This window comes from Balaenoptera ricei, chromosome 20 (assembly GCF_028023285.1).
Source record: "Balaenoptera ricei isolate mBalRic1 chromosome 20, mBalRic1.hap2, whole genome shotgun sequence".
Taxonomy (NCBI): domain Eukaryota; kingdom Metazoa; phylum Chordata; class Mammalia; order Artiodactyla; family Balaenopteridae; genus Balaenoptera; species Balaenoptera ricei.
In genome coordinates this window covers 60,375,578-60,394,758 of record NC_082658.1, presented here as the reverse complement: position 1 = coordinate 60,394,758, position 19,181 = coordinate 60,375,578, and the positions used below count along the sequence as shown (strand labels likewise).

General features: G+C 42.7%; 1 protein-coding gene across 1 annotated transcript in view; it reads right to left on the bottom strand.

Moving 5' to 3' along the window:
• The window catches only part of LOC132355007 (protoheme IX farnesyltransferase, mitochondrial), a 110,954-nt gene that overhangs the window by 81,238 nt on the left and 10,535 nt on the right, over positions 1 to 19,181 (bottom strand). The window contains 1 exon segment of the mRNA XM_059907171.1: positions 6,999 to 7,123. Coding sequence (XP_059763154.1) covers positions 6,999 to 7,123 — 125 coding nt within the window.

Below are 19,181 nucleotides of genomic sequence, written 5' to 3'. Positions count from 1 at the left end.
ATCAGCCTTCCTCTCCCAGAATACAACACCGAGTTTCCTAACCACTTCTGTTCAACATGGAAGATGAAAGTCAACTCCTATTGCTCAAGGCAGACTGCAGAGCCAAAACAAAAAAAACATCAGAGAAAGGGAAAACAGAGAAAGATGCTTTAGATATTAATCTCATATTCACTGGGAAAACAGGAAAATCTTTATCTGTCTCTCCTCTCAGAGTTTAAGAGGATGTAAATTTTCTTTTGCCCTACCCACCCTATTATTCAGAGCTCTTCATCCAAAGCTCTTCCTTTTTACCTTACTTCAGCCATGAAAAGTCAAGTATTGTCAGTATCAAACAAAAAACAGGTCTCTTCTTGACCCTATTTTATTCACACCTCTTGATCTCTTTCATTTCCTTTCATAAAAATTCTTCAACGTTCTGATACACTAGATCCCAAAGATAACATGACCTTATCTCCTTTACCTCTCTAATTATAACCTACCTCTCAGATCTGAAACTCTACTTAGGTTTTGTGCCTTTCTCGTAATCTTCTCCAAAATAAAGTCTCTGAGAACATCAATAGTTCTTCTTCGAGCTAAGTCTAGGGTATGAATTCATTCATCATTTATTTCATCTTTCAAAAGAGCCATTTTTTGAAATCCCATGAACCTAGATTTAAACAAACAAGCTAATACTTGTAAAATGCTTAGAACCTTACTTGGCATCTGGTTAAGTGTGAAATTAAGTGTCAGCTGCGACTACTGTTATTATGGATTTCTTGCTACTCTCCCTCGCTTCCCCCATAAATATTCCTTTTTTTCCCAATATGACTTCCTTTGGAATTTCACCCTCCTGGCCAGCTATATGCTGTGGGAAGAGGTGATGGTTAGACAAGATCAGTAAATCATAATCACTGGTCTCAAGGAGTAAAACGTTCCCTAGGGATGAGCTACAGATGAATAATTTTACTGCAACACCACAAGAGCCTATTGACCACAGTTAGGAAGTGACAGACTGGGAGCACGGTCACAAGGAAGAAGGGACACTGAACTGTCACAGACAGGAGAACAATGACCCGTAGTTTGGAGGGATAAGGAGACCGACTTTGGCTCAATAGGAGGAAGACATTTTGAATCATCAGGCTGCCCATCAATAGAGCCAGTTACCCTGAGAGTAAACGGCAACTGCAGTATTCAGTATGCCAGGGATATTATAAAAACTAAAGAGATCCAACACAAAACAAGTCACCAAACTTCTTGAACAATCTACCGACAGCAGAGTAATAACGGAGGAAAACATTCTTGGTCTGATTTGCAGGCGCACACACAGCACCACAATTAGCCTGATAGTAGATCCAACACGTAACTACAGAGAGGGTGACGGTGAGGCAAGCCAGGTGACCTGGGTCCAATCAGTGCACTTGGAAGTAGAAAAGCCAGAACCCAAGCCCAAATCATTTGATACAAAGCTGCTTTTACCACACCACATTTATAGTGAAAGATGGAAGGCGTAGGTGGGCTATGAAGAGAGAGACATAGGATTTCTTGTCTAAACTGAGTTAAAAGGGGCATTTTTAATAATTACACGAGGAACACGAGCATAAACTAGGCCACGTGGTCACCGCAGCCATCAGTGGGCAGTTACGTAAGAAGAAAGGTGAGCCAGAGACTGCCCGAGGCAGGAGCTATAGCCAGGATCTAGAGTGAAACCAAAAGTAGAAATCATCAAAGCCGTGGTTCTCAACCAAGGGACTGTGGTCCCCAAGCAACATTTGGCAACGTCTGAAGACATTTTCAGGTGTCACAACTAGGGGGTTGGTGCTAACAGCATCCAGTGGGCAAAGACCAGGGACCATGGGAAACACCCCAGGATGCACAGGACAAAGTTTTCCAGCCCAAACAGTCAAAAGTGCCAAGACTAAGAAACCCTGTATTAAAAATTAAAAGATCTGACTGCATAAACATATGAAACATCTGCACTTCAAAAAAAAACCCCAAAAACTGCAGAAAATATTCCGACCTTACATGAGAAAAAGTTAATCCAATCTACGTACTTCGAGACTTCTTAAACAAAGGCAAGCATCGGACAGCAAAATGGGCAAACAGAAATGGCAAATAAGCATTTAAACAGTCTCCACAAATAAAAAACCACTCTACCTCCTGAGGAATCAAAACACTTTGAATTAAAAGGACACGTCTGGGGCTTCCCTCGTGGTGCAGTGGTTGAGAATCTGCCTGCTAATGCAGGGGACACGAGTTCGAGCCCTGGTCTGGGAAGATCCCACATGTCGCGGAGCAACTAGGCCCGTGAGCCACAATTACTGAGCCTGTGCGTCTGGAGCCTGTGCTCCGCAACAAGAGAGGCCACGATAGTGAGAGGCCCGCGCACCGCGATGAAGAGTGGCCCCCGCTCGCTGCAACTAGAGAAAGCCCTCGCACAGAAACAAAGACCCAACACAGCCAAATAAATAAATAAATAAAATTAAAAGGACACATCTAAGGTCACCTATAAGGCCAGCATAGATTTTCTAATGCACAGCGTCGGTGATGAGCTCTCACACGCTGCCAAGTGGAAGCATAAGCTGATTTGGAACAAACAAACAAAAAAAGACCTTCAGGGAAGAAACTAAGCTGTACTTAAAATACATATCTTTTTTAATTTTAACTTTTTATTTTGAAAACTATATACCTTTTAATACAGTGGCACAATTTCAGGAATCTACCTAAAGAAATAGTTGTGGACATGTTCAAAGATTCAGCTACAAGAATTTCGGCTCAGCATTATTTATTTGGGCAAAAATTGAAAACCCCTAAAATGTCAAATAAGGAGAAACCGATTAAACAAATCATGGTATATCTATATACGACTCTTAAAATCATGCTATATAGCAAATATCGACACGGAAAGACATTCATAACATACTACTTAAAAGAAAAAATATATAGAAAATATATATATTATATATATATCATTTCTGTGAGAAATTAATATGAAGGTATGTGCGTGAAAAAAGTCTGTACAGTAATAACATAAATCACAATGGTAAGCGGTGGATCTATTTGGGTGCTGGGATGCAAGATACGAGGGCAGGGATTTTTGCTTTTTCTCTGCTGTGACTCTCACACACAAAACAGTGCCTGGCACAAGGGGACATAAAATTTAAAATGTTACTGTTATTTTTACTTACTTATAGTTTCTCACTGATGTGCAATAAGCACTTTATTTTCATCATAATTTTTAAATGTTGCTTTTAAAAAGAATAATTCAATGGCAAAACAAAACGTTTTACAAATAGAAATGGAAATAATGCCACCTACCCCACAGGGTTGTACGGCTTAAATAATAATTTATGTAAATATGCTCTGTAAACTCTAAAGCACTGTATGAATATTAGAAATTAATTATTCTGCTAAGATCATACATTCCAGCATTAAATCATTTTCATATATGCTTTGGCTGGTAAGCCTTTCTCTCAGCAATTTCGCTTCCAGTATTTTGTCCTTTAAAAACAGAGGTGCGTGTGGCATTACTTGTAGAAGCAAAAAGTTGCAACCATAGAGGATTGAGAAAGTTGTGGCACATCCATAAAATGGAATCACTGTTAAAATTCATTCTGTAGAAATGCACTTACTGACATACACTCTTGACCTTTATTAAAAAAATTCATGTATGTGTAACATAAGTAAAATAATCCCCAATACAGCTTATTACAACAATATCTGTTATGTCAAATAGCCAAGAGTTGTGATGATAATTTTCTGATAATTCTTATCTTTCAACTTGTTAATTCATTCCACTTGAATTTATCCAGCTTCTTCCTTTTGGTCTCCCGTTTCACAAGATGTGATCAGTCAAGGCCATCTATAACATTTTATCTTCCAGTCGCTGAATTTTATGCATTGCATTCATCCTTGGAAGGCATTCCCGCTTTCAAGCTGCCCTATGGCTTTAAATGAAGCATGCATATGGTTTACAAAACATGGGTGTAATTCCTTTTTATATTGTCATGTTAGTGGTTTCTTACATATACATGAATCTCTTTATGCATTAGTCAGGACTTCATAAATCAGAAGCTAAACCTCATTTTCCCTCCTTAAAAGAAATGTAAGAACTGTTTTCCAACACTTTATTTTTCCTACTTTCACACAGAGAGATCACAGAAGCAGGGTACGAAGAAGAAATACTCAGAACTAAATGAATAACAGCTAAGAGAAATATTAAAAAAATGTGAACTGTTATTTGAATCCTTTTATAAACGTGACGGAAGGACATTTTCTCCCTATAGAACTCTATCAGAAGCTGGAGAACGTTCGTGCACACCAACCACACATCTGCATTCTTTCAGTTGAACACCAGCTCCCTTAAAAAGGCAGGAAGGGACTTCCTTCCTTGGCGGCCCAGTGGTTAAGACTCTGTGCTTCCAATGCAGGGGGCGTAGGTTCGATGCCTGGTCGGGGAACTAAGATCCTACATGCTGCGGGGCGCGGATAAAAAAAAGCAGGAAGCGCTTCCTTTTTGCCAAGGACTATTTCTTTCTTTATCTGCTGTTCAAAAACTCAGGCAAATTCTTGTGGCCTCGTGCTCTTCGTTCTGCTTACACTAAAGAAAAGCGCTAATGAAAACCGCCTCACGTTCCCCTATTTTAATTTTATGAGACTGCTTAACAACACTAGAACTAAAATATTTCCAACGTTATTTAGAAAATACTGTAATTTAAGAAGCTAATTGATACCATAATAACCATGAAATTCGACAGCGGTGGAAATCATTGAGATTTTTTAAGTATTACAAGGCTTCCCAGTGAAATCACAGTCCAAGGCAAGTGGGAGGAAGCAATGTGATGAATACAGTAAGATGAGGAAGTTATTCATGCGTCCAACAGCACTGACGAAGGGCAGACGCCACGCCCAACGCTGCTGCAGGGGGTGTGCGAGCGTTCCAGAAGAAGAGCAGGACGGCTGTGTGCGTGAGAGGTGGGCCAGGCGAGGAAACCAGCCTACGGAGGCAACGAACAGAAGCGACAGGCACTGCCACTTGTCAGCACAGAAAGAACCCCACCAGTTTAAAACCGACAGAACCCGGGCTTCCCTGGTGGTGCAGTGGTTGAGAATCCGCCTGCCAATGCAGGGGACACGGGTTCGAGCCCTGGTCTGGGAAGATCCCACATGCCGCGGAGCAACTGGGCCCGTGAGCCACAACTGCTGAGCCTGCGCGTCTGGAGCCTGTGCTCCCAACGAGAGGCCCGCGCACCGCGATGAAGAGTGGCCCCCGCTCACCACAACTAGAGAAAGCCCTCGCACAGAAACGAAGACCCAACACAGACATAAATAAATAAATAAATAAGTAAATTTAAAAAAAAAAAAAAAAACCGACACAACCCAACTCACCCCCTGCAGCAAACGTACTTCCTACAGACTGCGAACTAACACAGCCATCTAAGCTCATTTAAACTTCTAAAATTTCTAAAACCTTGGTTTATGTTCAGCTTCCACAAATTTCTGCCTAAATGTAAATCATTTATTTCCTCCAGATATTTCTTTGCTACAACTGAAGGGTTTTTCCCCGTGATGAATTCTTGAACCACCTTCTTCTTTCCGGTGGTGGTGGGAGCGGGAGGCAGGCAGCTCCAACTCAAGGCCATTCTGTATTATCTTTTATAATACTTGGGGATTTCTGAACCATTTGATGCTTATTAGTTTCTTGTTGTTTTCTGAGTCTCCACACTTTTGTCTGGAGCCTCTATTTAAAATTCGTGTAATTGAAACAGAAGACAGCAGTTAATATCCCAAGGATAAGTGTGGTTCTTCAATTTTTAAAAGGAGCCTGAAAACTAGAATGTTTTCCTGGCTTAATCTTACGACCCAGATTTATAATTATATAAAAGTAATAATTTAAAAAATATTTTGAAACCTAGACCCCAAAATAGCCACATAAATCCATTTTCCTTGTACTGCTTTTTATTCCAATTTTCATTAAAAACATGTTCATTGTGAAACCATGATCATTCTCTTAGCCAGGGAATATGGGAGGGCAGCAAAGGGTAGGATCCACTTGGAAGAGATGGAATCATGGTTTACAGGAGGGACAGAGGATCAGGGCTGTTTGAACCTCACTGTAAGACTGTTTTGATGTTTAAAACTGTAACAGAAAATTAACTTTATTTGAAATAGATTGATCCTTCTCCAAAAAGCTGATAACACATTGTAAAAAACACAATGATTTTAGGCATTACCGAATGAAAACGCTCATGTTTTACAGACTACCAACTCACGCATCCACTCAGCCAAGCTGTTTTCCTGCTGGTAACTTGAATTCCAGTTTTAAAACCGTGCCAACTCCTCTTGGGTGTTCTGGTGATGAAAATGACTTTCTTTACGTTTTAGCCAAGACTTTTCCACCACAGTATCTTATGAGAAAGCCACAAGGCTGGGGCACCCCACAATGACCAGGCGGGGGGAAAAAAACTATTTTAGAGAATCACTTTGATGTTTAAAATAATACATAATAGGGAGGGGAAGATGCATTAAAAATAATGTGCTAATTAATTTTTTGATATATTCTGATTCCACATACCAAGTTTACTGAATACTGAAATTTTATTTTATTTTATTTTTTTAAGCTGGATATGCTTGTTTAAAATACACTGTTTTGCATAGTGGTGGTTTAAAACGCAAACAAGTCAAACCAAAGAAAGAACAGCACATAATAATGTAAGCTCAGGGGAATGTACCTGAAGTGAGTAAGAGGAGAAAGTCTGACGGTCCTAAAACACTTCCTAACCCCAAATCCTAGTCATTTGAGGAAGATACTCTAACGCTCTCTCCCCTGAAATATTTGAAAACTTTTCACCTCAAAAGAAAAGACAAATTGATTCTGTGCCCCAGACCTTGTAGGACACAGGTTCACAGGACCTTCCCAGCTACAGGTGCAATTTTGGAAGGTTTTTTTTTTTTTTAATGTGACAATAGCATCACCTAAGAAGTAACAAAATCGTGATCCAGCTGAAAGGTGACACACTGACCTGATTGATGGAGTTGGCAGCGCAGGAAGCCAGGCCAGTTCCGACAAAAGTCAGCAGGAAGCAGGGCCAGTCAAAAGGTGCTGGGGCCAAGGCAAATCCGGCTGAGGTGGTGCTGACCACGAGGGCTGCAACACAGAAACAGAGCAGAGCTTGTCACCACACAGGGCCAGACGGTAACGGCCAAGCAAGCCCCCTCCATATGAAACAATCCACTACAGCAACACGACCTGTAGGCTGATCTTTCATTAAAAAAAAAGTTTTACAAAACATTTTTCTGATTATAAAAACTATATGTGTTCACTATAGAAAAATGCCAATTTTTCCTTCAACTTCATTACACTCAAGAGTGAAAAATAAGATAGGTATTTCAGATCCAGTCATTCACTTATTCATTCAACAAACATTTACTGCACGCCTAACCCATGACCAGTACCGTGCTGGACATCAGGCATTGTTCTGAGCAGGTCAGGCTCTTTTTTGCCTCAAGGTCCTTGTACTTTTTGCTCCCCCTGCCTCTTCCTATGACTGGATCCTTCTCGTCCTTCGGATCTTGTCTTAAATATCACGTCTTAGGGAGAACGTCCCTGACCGTCTCACGTGCGGGAGGCCCTCCCCCGGTACATCACCCTTCAATTTCCTTCCCGGTACTTGTCACACTCCAGCTCCTCCCTGGAATATAAGCCCGAGGAGGCAGGAGCCCTAGCCATACCTACCTAGCAAGAGATGCGCAAAACTCAAGCAGCACCCTCCTTTGCGGAGGCTTGTCCCTCCTTCCAGACATCACAACATCAACCGCTAAGCCTCACAACAGGCCGTGTTCTAGGATCAGTCATCTTGTTTTGCACAACTCAGCAGCCCTGCACATGGGTTCAGTGGCTCCTCACGTGTCGCCCCGTGTGTGGCGACAAGCCAGGACTGGGAGAAGTCCTCAACACCCAGGCTCCTTCCCAGCGGTACCCGAAGAACAAAGGGTCCACGGTGTCAATGCGGGAATTCGAAGGAAAACAGACAGCAGGGTTCACCCTTTCAAAGTGGAACTCAGTAAATTGCTTCTCTCCATAGAGTAAATCAGTTGAAATAATTCTTGACTCAATTTTGAGACCTTGAATCTTAGACCAAAAGTAGACTACTGGGCTTCCCTGGTGGCTCAGTGGTTAAGGATCTGCCTGCCAACGCAGGGCACACGGGTTCGAGCCCTGGACTGGGAAGATCCCACATGCCACGGAGTGGCTAAGCCCGTGCGCCACAGCTACTGAGACTGTGCTCTAGAGCCCATGAGCCACAACTACTGAGCCCGTGTGCCTAGAGCCCGTGCTCCACAACAAGAGAAGCCACCGCAGTGAGAAGCCCGTGCACCGCAACAAAGAGTAGCCCCCGCTCGCCACAACTAGAGAAAGCCTGCGCGCAGCAACGAAGACCCAATGCAGCCAAAAGTAAATAAATAAATAAATAAATAAATTTTTTTAAAGAGTAGACTACTTATAAACATCTATGGTAGTTAAAAGAGTGTAGAAAATCCATGATAACTTTCTCAATATATAATTAGTAAAATCCAGAGTCACCAAAATAAAAAACAACTTTAGATGTCTCTAAATATCCAGGTCAATATTTTGTATTATGATTTATAAATAAGTTTTAAAAATCAATTACCACCATAGTGGAAAAGAAAGCAACACAGTCACTGAACTGTCAAGCTAAAAATACTGTAAAAAGAAAATTCACTTTGTTTAAAATTGAAAAGGGTATGTAGACACACAAAAGCAGTGTTTTTCTTTTTATTTGCCCCCAGAGCATGACTGGGTAATGGACAATAAACACAAAAGCAAATCAAATTTTTGACTGATGGGTCAAGTGGTAAGTTGAGAAGAGACAGAAAGCAGTTTACAAAAAAATGACAGAGAGAAAAGGACAATGTTTTAGTAAGACTTAGCAATGATTAAATTTACAAACTGGAAATATTGCCTCATTTAAAAATATACAAATTGTAAATGGTAATACACATAAAAAATGTATATATATTTTTTTATAATACAGGGGCCATTATTACTACAGAGGAAGAAATCTGAATTTTGTAACACATTTCTTAAAAAAAGATCAAAAGCTAACAAAGAATGTATTTATACTTACTTCATCAAAGCAATTAAAGAAAGAGAAAGGAAAAGAAAATTGATAAATTGTAAAACTGACGAAAGCAATACTCTCACACAGCACTGCCACAACGGTAATTAAACTGTTCATTGATTTCCTGGGATTCATTACATGGAATCATTTTGCAACACCAGGATCTCATTAACAGTGAATGTAATATATTCTTTCATTCACAGCACTTGAAATTATATTTTATTTGGTAATCTCATATTGTCCCTTCACAAATAAACATAAAATCAATGTTGCCAATGAAGTGTGACCCATCCAACAGAGGCCCAGAAGCGCTGTCCCGCAGGCCCAGGGGTGACTCTGGAGGTCCAAGGAAGAGGGATACCCCTACGCCGAAGCACGCACTCCCACCTGCCCCCCGCTCGCGGGTGGAGGTCCAGCCCAGTCGCAATCACCGCCATGCAGAGACTCAGCGGCCACCTAGGGAGGTGCATGGTGACAAAGGCAGCCCTGACACCCAGCACAGCTGCAGCTCTACCCATGACTCTTTTCGGAACCATCAGGCTGGATCTAAGAGTGGTCAGGGCCACGTCCTCCCAGATGCCGTCGTTGACAAGGAATGACCAGATGCGGTCTCTGGTCTGCCTGCCTCCTCCAGGGAGAAGCTCTCTATAATTAAAAACAAGTTGTTAGATTTTCAAACGGTCGCAAGCAGGCACACCCTGGCTGGCCCAGAAAAAAGCAAGCCTCCCCGTGTGAGCTACCCGAGGACCACATGGCAAAGAAGCCCAGGCGGCCGGTAGGAGCAGAGTGGTCCGGGGACCTCAGATGCAGAGATGCAAAGGTATGAATTCTGCCAGCGGCCCCCAAGCCCCAGGGGGGAAGCATGGCCCCGGCCCACAGTGATTTCAGCCCAGGGGAACCCTGAGTGGAGGATCCGGCCAGGCCACACTTGGACTTCTGACCTTTAGGAACTACGAAATAAGAACCTTGTGCTATTTTAACCTGCAAAGTCTGTGGTAACATGGTTTGCAGTAAGAGAAAACGTGTGATACTGTAACGAGGGTGGCATTTAAGGAAGACTAGACTTCAGGACACAGAGGACTGACCGGAGTGGAGGAAAGCTCGCTCAGGAACCATGGAAAGGTCACTGCAGGGAACCGGCTGGGCAGGGACAGGACCTGGCAAGGGTGGCAACGGTGCAAACACAGGTGGAGTGAGGGATCTTAAGGCAGTGACACGGGCCTTCAATATGGAATAAGCCGAATGGGTACAGCAGAGGAGCGAAACGCAATTCAGTGACTCCAAGAATAATAAAGCCCTAAAAGGTCAGAGGGAACTTAGGGTCAGCTAGTCTCATCTCTGTCCTGATGGAGGAATGGACACTATCCCTGGATCTGGCGACAGGAAGCGGTTTCTGCCCGGGCAGCCCTGCACAGAAGGGCTCCAGCTGTGGGACAGGTCTCTCTCTCTCTCTCCCCCAGACCAAGTCAGGACGACTCCCTCGAAACAGCTCCCTCTGGATATAACTCTTGTCTCTGGAGCAACACCGAGTTACCCTCTCTTAGTACAACCTTCAATCATGCAAATGCCACTACCCACAGCCTCTGTCTCTCCAGGCGTACTGTCCACGGGACCAGCCACGCGGGGCCTCCAGGCTCCTGTCCACACTGAGCGACACCTTTTAGAGAAACACTACTTTCTAGTATAACAAAAGCACTCAGCACAGTGCCTGGCAAGTAATAAGGGCTTAATAAGCAGTGCTCTTGGTAATTATTAAAATGTGCTTCAAGATGATGTGTTTTTCCAGCCACTATGCTTAGACTTAATATTTCAAAGCGGTGTCTTAAGGAACTCTGAGAAACAGTAAAACACTTCACACAAGCTCCACGCGCCTCTGTCTTAGAACGTCCAGGGGAGTGCCCGGAGTGCAGTCCTTAAGAAATGTGGATTAACCATGATAGTGATAAAAACAAGACTTACATTTGTGAAGCACTTTGCAATGCCAAAGTGCCTTTACATTTATTTAAGTCCCGGAAACACTGCACTTCAAAGCAGGGTGTGGGTACCTACCTCAGGGTTATGGAAGAAAACTTGAGAACCTTCACTTATATTTGACTTCTTAACTCTCTCTTTTAAAACACACACTTTGTGTATCTTAAAATGAATATAATACATAGGTGTAAGAGTACATGAATTTTACTTACAAGTAACTTAACTATACATTTTTGTTATATATGACATATTTATATACAATAGCATAAATATTTTATAAATATACACACGTGCACTTAAAACTTTTTTACTGATAAAGTACACGACTAACAAACTTTGCAGAAGCTTGCTCTAAAATAAACAGCACGGCAAGCATTGGTGGGTATTATGTCTGATTTTATACACAGAGATCCAGGCGTCAACCAGCGGCAGTGAACTCAATCTACCGTCTAACCCAGAGTCATACGCTTTATGCATAATATTTGGCTCTCTGCTTTATGGGATGTACTGTAGCAAGTACTCCAAAGACTCATTTTCAGAAGAAAATTCCACTAAAGGAAGGGAAGATATACACACGCACCACCCAGCTGATTACAAAACCACCACCAGGCCAGCAGGGCTCGCAGGACACCGCGTCCCTGCGCGTAACCCACGATGCTCCTGCAGCACGGGTCTCAAGGGGAATGGCCACAGGTCCCAGAGGAGGGAGCCCCACGCTGAGGGCGCCTCCCTGCACGTGCTGGGTGCGAGCGTAGCCAGGCTCCCCACTCCAGCTCACAGTGTGCTTTCCAGAGCAGCCAGGAACCACTGAAGGGTTTCGCCTTTTCCAATAAGCAATAGGTTTTCTTGGAGCACCAGCTTTACCAAGAATGATTTTTTTTTTTTTTTGGTGAAGGCTCAACACTCTGAGAACTGCATAGTGGAGGCGCTTTCTTTTCTGAGATCGTCAGTTAGAAATAACTCTAACAATTATATTAAAACATTGGTCATCTACATCCTGCTTTATCTCTGTCTTTCAAGGCCTTGCTATTTTTCAGCCCTGGCCCCAAAAGAATTAAGTGAAAAACAAAACTCCAATAAGTCAATTTGGATAATTATCAACTCTGATAAAAGATCTGCTCAAAAGATTGAAACCACTGGGTAAATGAGAGTTTGAGATTCTCTATAGATTTCAAATTATCCTTGTGATCTATTACATCTCATTATCCTTGATAGCAGATGCTATGCAATATTATAACCCAAATCCTACAAGCCTGTGATGAATCTCTTGAAAGCTCTTTTATGTACAAAGCTGCCCAAGAACAGGCAGTTAATGAATTTGTATGTGGTTTTGTTCACCAGTGGCTCCAAGCAATGGAATGTTTTTGTTAGCAGATTTCAAAGCTCAAAATTATACAACTTAAGAGGCAAGAATTAAGTTTTTTCTGATTTCCAAATGAGCATGTATTTTTACTTGATAGCTGTACTTCATGATTTCTTCCTCTCTCTTCATTTCTGTTAACACCATAAGCTTCAAATGGTTCAATTTCTAATTTAAGTGAGTTTTTTAGCCTTCACAGCTTGGCCCTGTTCCGTGAACCTCCTGATGGTTATGTTACCCACACACGTACGGAGGAAGGTGGCAATTTTTATGCTTATTGTTATGTTCAGATGAAAAGTCAACTGATGAGAGACAGGGTATTTTTTTCTCAGTCACATTAAAGCCTGCCAATCAGGGGGTAACTGATTACAAACCATAACCACTTCTGGTTAAAAGATAAAGACTTTTTAGTGGAGATTTTTAATAACACAGCTGCAAAACTAAGAACTTGCCGGGCCTTCCAGTTTTCCCCTTTCTTTTTTTCATACTCAGTGACCAGAGCTGGTCTTAAAAATCCTAAAACCAAATTAAAACTCCTAACTTCAAATTTCCTGAGCAACACTGCTACCAAAATGAAACATTTAAGTACAGTCCCCAGGACGCGTTGGCTTTGCACTCACAGCATTCAGAAAAGGGAGATGAAATTGCTATCAGGTCGGTGTAAATAAACATAAATAAAAGCTGTCTATATCCAAGTTAACTATGCAACACCGAGTGAGACCCTAAGAGTGTTCTTTCAATCACAGTTTTTCCTTGAACCATCAAAGATTTTCTACTTTGTCATCCTATTTTTAGTTTTCCTTTTCAAAAAAGAAATTTTTCTTTTCAATATACTTAATAACCAACACTTTACAACCTTTGTAACTAACTAAAAAGCGTTTCCATAAAACTGATGCTTATCAAGCTTTTAAGAAGTAAAAACACTTCTTTTGAAAACTGAGCTTGGCAAGAAGAAACTGTTAGTTGAGCACTTTTCATTAAAATAATGAAGATTTTTCTCAGTTTCGTATCAATGACAACAGGTGAAGGTGACACTATACAAAGCAGACAGAGGAAATCTAGTGGCCCCAGGTCATCTAGTTAAGGTACAATACTTTTCAGTCACCACTAAACATTTCAACTATTATATCACAGTAAAATAATTATTTATAATTAAAAGGCTAAGCTGTTCCAAATTCTACAAATGGTGGCAACAGAGTTCATTACAGTTTTCTTTTTTTCCCATCGAGCTTCTGTTTTTTGAGCACCTATTATGGGCAGGGCAGGAGCGAGGCCCTGGCAATGCAACAAGCCAGGAAGATGGATGTGGTCCCAGGTCTCTTGGTGCCCACAGGCTGGTGAAGATTCAGACAAGCCAACAGGCATGACCACAGAGCGTGGGAGCATGTCAGAGGGTGCAGTCACGGACGAACGCTGTGAGGGACGTGAAGGGCTCCCGACCAAGTGCCCGCTCACACTGAGGTCAGAGGTGTGACCGAAGGCTGAGGAGGAGCTGGCCTGCGAACGGGGAAGCGGGGAGACGTGACTGCGAGAGGCAGAGCAACAGCAAGGACAAGGCCGCAGGGTGAGGGAGCGCCAGACAGACCGACCCTCCGCCCCTGCACCCGTGTGAATACAGATAAAAAGCGGGCCCCTGTATTTTTTTTAGCAAATCACTGATATGTCAGGACTCCTCTTTTCATTCTTAACTTCCCAATTCACTATCCACCCGCTTAAGATATAAAAAAATAATGCTATTGAGCAAAAACTATTTTTAGTACTTAGACATAACCTTGTAACATTCTTTTAAATTCACTTCTGTAAGTTTTTCATTCCTTAATGTCAATAAATGAGATGCTACCATGTTTTGCTTTGAACTGGAAACCAAGCCCTTGATAATACCCCAAAATGCTAATTAGGCACCTGGGCATTTCTGACCTGCAGGGCTGGGAAGCAATCGTCTCGTCCCCTCCAGAGATGCAGTAACCCGCCCTCCACAGACGAGGGAGGCCTGCTTGCGTTTGCAGAGTCTAAGAGGACTCCCAGGTGCCACGGTGATGGAGCCATCCACTGATGGGGCTGGGGGGGGTGGGTCAGGGGAACAGGCAGAGGGGAGAAGAGGCAATGACAGGTGAGAATTCAGATGAGTTCGGTTAGCAGGAAGTTGCTGAGTTCCCACTTGATGAGAACTAAAGCTCTATTTTTTTTGGAAATGGAAAGCAAGGTAGTTTGCTGAGAATGAAGATGAGGTGGTAGAGAGGGTGCTGAATGAGTTCTCCAGGTAAGAAGAGTTCCTCAAATATGTTCTGGGGACCATGCCTACCAGGGCCCTCTGTTAAAATACAGATTCCTAGGCCCCATCCCAGACCTTGAGGGAAGGGGTTTATGGAGATGAGGCCCAGAAATCTGCATTATAACAAGCGATTCGAGTTTCAGAACCACTGAAAATAGTGAAGTCCCCTAAGTCGATGATGGAATTTGGGGTGAGGAAGAAAACTTAGCAGGATGCAAAAGCCTTCAGTGACTGGTAAATGCAACAAAGAAAGGAAAGAGGAAATTCCATGGGACCACCTGGCTCGTTCCCTTGTTTAGCTCAAGTTTCACTGTCAACCTACACTTTTCAAGGTAGTCTTGGGCTAGGTGGCCTTCCTCACTGCACAGTCCAGGGCTGACAACTCCCCAGCACAAACCAGGAGTCTCAAATGTGTATCTGATTATCAAGACGACAGGGAAAGACTGCCGACAGATGGTTACACGTCCACAACCACCACTGGGGAAGTGCATGTTGGGGTGGCAAAGCAGTCTTCATTTAAACACGTTACATGTGAAGTGCACGTGTGGTGTAGTCCCAGAGCAGACCTAGGGGTGCTGTTCTATTTTCTTTGGAAAACCGGGGGTGGAGAGGTGGGCAGCCCTGCATCCTCTTCCTGGGAGGGGACACTGCATAATGAGACAGCCTGGGGGGCGCTGTGAGAATACAGAGAAGCTGGATACCGACAGAGCTGACTAGGCTGGACTTCAGATGCTTTGGCTTCTTAAATGATAGAGGTAAGAATTCTTTACAACCTCCCTTTTAGCTGGAGAAGCCATGCTGTACAGTCCTGGCCAATGAGATATAAGGAGACATTCCTATCAAAAGCTTCCCTTCCCAAGTAAAAAGGCAGCACGATTTGAGGGATCTTAGTTCCCTAACCAGGAATCGAACCTGCACCCTTGGCAGTGAAAGGGCAGAATCCTAACCACTGGACCACCAGGGAATTCCCTAAAGAGGCCAAGTCTCATAAGGAGGCTTCTGCTTTTCTACACCATCTCCTTTCTTCATTCTTTCTGCCTGGAATATAATATGATGATGGGGGAGTGGCAACTATCTTGTGGTCTTGAGAATAAAAGCCACAAGCTAATGATGACAGAGCAAAAAACAAGGGCCAGCTATGTAGACAACATCCTCGAGCACTAGCTCTGGGCTCCTAATTTCAGACTCAAGAGAGTAATAAACCTCTCTTGAGGTTTATTACAAGAGAGTAATAAACGCTTTATTTGCTTAAGTCACCGTTCTCCAAGTTTTCAGTTACATGGAGCTGAGCCCATTCTCAACTCATAGCTTTTTCTCCTTCTCTTCTTTAAAGTCATCAATGTTTTTTTGAGAATGATTATCATCCACATGAAATTTATCTCTACATTCTTCGAGCATCTACCACACCTCTTCCACTTAAAATCAATCCAAATAACATCAAACTGAATTTAAAACAATTATATCAATAGAAAACAGAATAGCCGAGATAAATGCATTTTTCATCTAACTTAGAACACTGGCTGAGGCATCTACGTGGCCCACTCCTACCAGAAACCAAATGAAATGATGGAATAAAAATGAAAATTGGAGAAAAACCTACATCAGCAATAAATTAGGTAAAGAGAGGATACTAAAACCCTCAAGAAATGTTTGTTAAATACAGTGCAGATGAGATGAAATTGAAGACAGCTGCCGAGAGCTGACTTATTACTTTCACTATTTGAATAGCAGAAAATTAGACTACCTTAATACCAAGTGGGAAGAAAATGGATAAGTATGGGAAATAAAGGCTATCTGACGGGACCCTGTCTCCCTGGCTGGTGTGGAGGGTGAGGGGCCAGAAGCAGAGGCCAGGGTGGACCACGGCGACACGGACCCACGTTATGCAACGGCAGGACTGTCTGGAGGCAGCTGCATCACAGCTGGAGGGAGAGAAGAGCAGTCACACCAGAGAGAAGCAGGGCCTGGCCCTGACGTACTCCTCACCGAGCCGAGGCAGAGATGAATCTGAGGACCTTAACCCGAAGAGCAAGCCCCGCACCAACACTGCCCCTGCACGGCGGGTATGCCCGGCAGGCGGGGGCACCGGGGCCAAAGCTGGGCACAGACTCACTGTGTGCCGAGCGTGGAAGCGGACGGCACGAGAAACCAGACTTGCGAAAAAGCAGGATGCTGGCTCTGTGGTTTCAAAAACACGTTGGAAAAACCTTTTCAGAGAAAAAGTTCCCTTGCTGGTTGCCTCTGTGTCTCCTTTGGGCCACAGGAATGTTTCACCAGTAATGGAAACTGAGAGCCTCTATCCTCAAGCTTAAAAATGCAAGAGAAGTCCAACAACACCATGTCAAACTGGGTGGTATGTTATCATGTGCCTTTGTATCTTAAGACAACACTACTTATTAAAAAAGAAGGTCATCAAAAACAGGATAAGCATAGGGACACAAAAAGATATGCACAGAATCAGAATTTTTTAAAAAGTACAGAAAGCATTCACATTATGATCTTACTTTTGTTTAAAAAGCAAAAATAGGGGCTTCCCTGGTGGCGCAGTGGTTGAGAATCTGCCTGCCAATGCAGGGGACAAGGGTTCAAGCCCTGGTCTGGGAAGATCCCACATGCCGTGGAGCAACTAGGCCCGTGAGCCACAACTACTGAGCCTGCGCGTCTGGAGCGTGGGCTCCGCTACAAGAGAGGCCACGATAGTGAGAGGCCCGTGCATCGTGATGAAGAGTGGCCCCCCTCGCACAGAAACGAAGACCCAACACAGCCAAAAATAAATAAATAATAAATAAATTAAAAAAAAAAAAAGCAAAAATATCTGAATGGCATGTATAGAAAAACATTCTAGAATACACCAAAATCATCAAAATGGTTATTATTTTGAGAGGGTAGACTTACAAGGAGATTCCATTCGTCTCATTTTTGCTTATCTGTATTTTCTATTTGTTCTAAAAGTAAACACTTACTAATAAAAATACTGCTTTAACATTTAACAAGCATATAAATATTAAGGTATTTATTTCAAAATATACGTTAAAATTTAAAAAATTAAAATTCTACTCAACTAATATTTTTATGAAAATGAGAAAAATCCTTTATGCAGTATCCGAGAGCTGATGATTACAGTATGTTGACTTTTAGAAACTACAGACAATCTAAAATAAAATTGTATCCTCTATTCTTGGGTTCTTTTTTTTTTTCCTTTTAATAAAAAGTATCATTCTAGGTTCTAGGGGAAAAAAATCTATACACTGACAGACTGTAGTTTATATCAGTTCCATGGACAGCCTAATCTATTGGTTCCAATAAACGATCTATTTCAGCGTTCTGGTCTCAGAAAATGTGTTGTAGCTTTTCAGCACAGACATTATTCAGGAAAAAATTTCTGCTTTTTATTGACACATATTAAGTATAAACTCAGCTGAGTCACCAAAGCTTCTTATGATCCTAATCCAAATAAAATTTCTTCACCCCAGTGTGGTCCTTGCAACAAACTCCAAAAACGTATTGTAAATAGCTCAGCTGGCAAGAGAAACTCAAGGGAGACATATTACTTCTTTTTTTTTTAATTTATTTTTATTTACTTATTTTTGAATATTACTTCTTTATAAACTCAGTCTTACTTCCTTGCACAGAAAACAAAATCTTTAAATGGCATTATCTCCTGCAAACTTTGGCCCAGATCCTGGCATAAATGCCAGAGCATCATCCCACTGCCACCCTCCTATCCTGCAAAGGAAATGTGAGGACGTCACTGCGTGGCTCTTCACTTCGTCCACACTTGGTTATCCTCGGCATATCACAGCTATAAACAGAAGGAGGCAAAGAAAGGAAGACTAGTTCTCTAAAAGTGATCACTGACTCCCAGGTATTTCTGTCTCCGCCATCATTAGCTATAAACGAATTGCCCAAGATGTTAAGAGTCCAAAAGAAATCAATTTATAGATACCAGGGATTTTCTTTAAAAAAAAAAAAAAAATCCTGCTGACTCCAAGACGTGTGAATTCAAGTAATAAAATAAACAGGGAGGTAAGAGGTCAAACAAGAGGGTCGGGGTCACCCAAAGGGTGCTGCCTCTTTAAATGGAATAAGCAGAAGGAAATGACTTTAATTCAATTAGCTCCTCCAGAAGCCTGGGGCATGGAATATATAAAATGCTAGAGGAGTTTACTGCCCAGGGCTTTTCCATGTGTGGCTGCAGGGGGGGCTGCTGCCCGCCGCTCCCTCCGTGTACCTCGCCTGTGCACATCTCTCCTGTGTGGTCCACAGCCCCCCAGCTGGCTGCTCCTGTGCCAGTGGTGGCAAGGGCTGCTCTGGCTCACGGGAAGGGAGGGGCGAGCTCTCCCACATCCTCCAGGCCACTGGGGCTGGGCCCGGCCCTCTGCCTGTGCAACCCTTCCTTCACTTTCTCGAAGGGTGGTCCAGGACCACCTGCATCACAGCATCTGCACGCGTGCCGAAA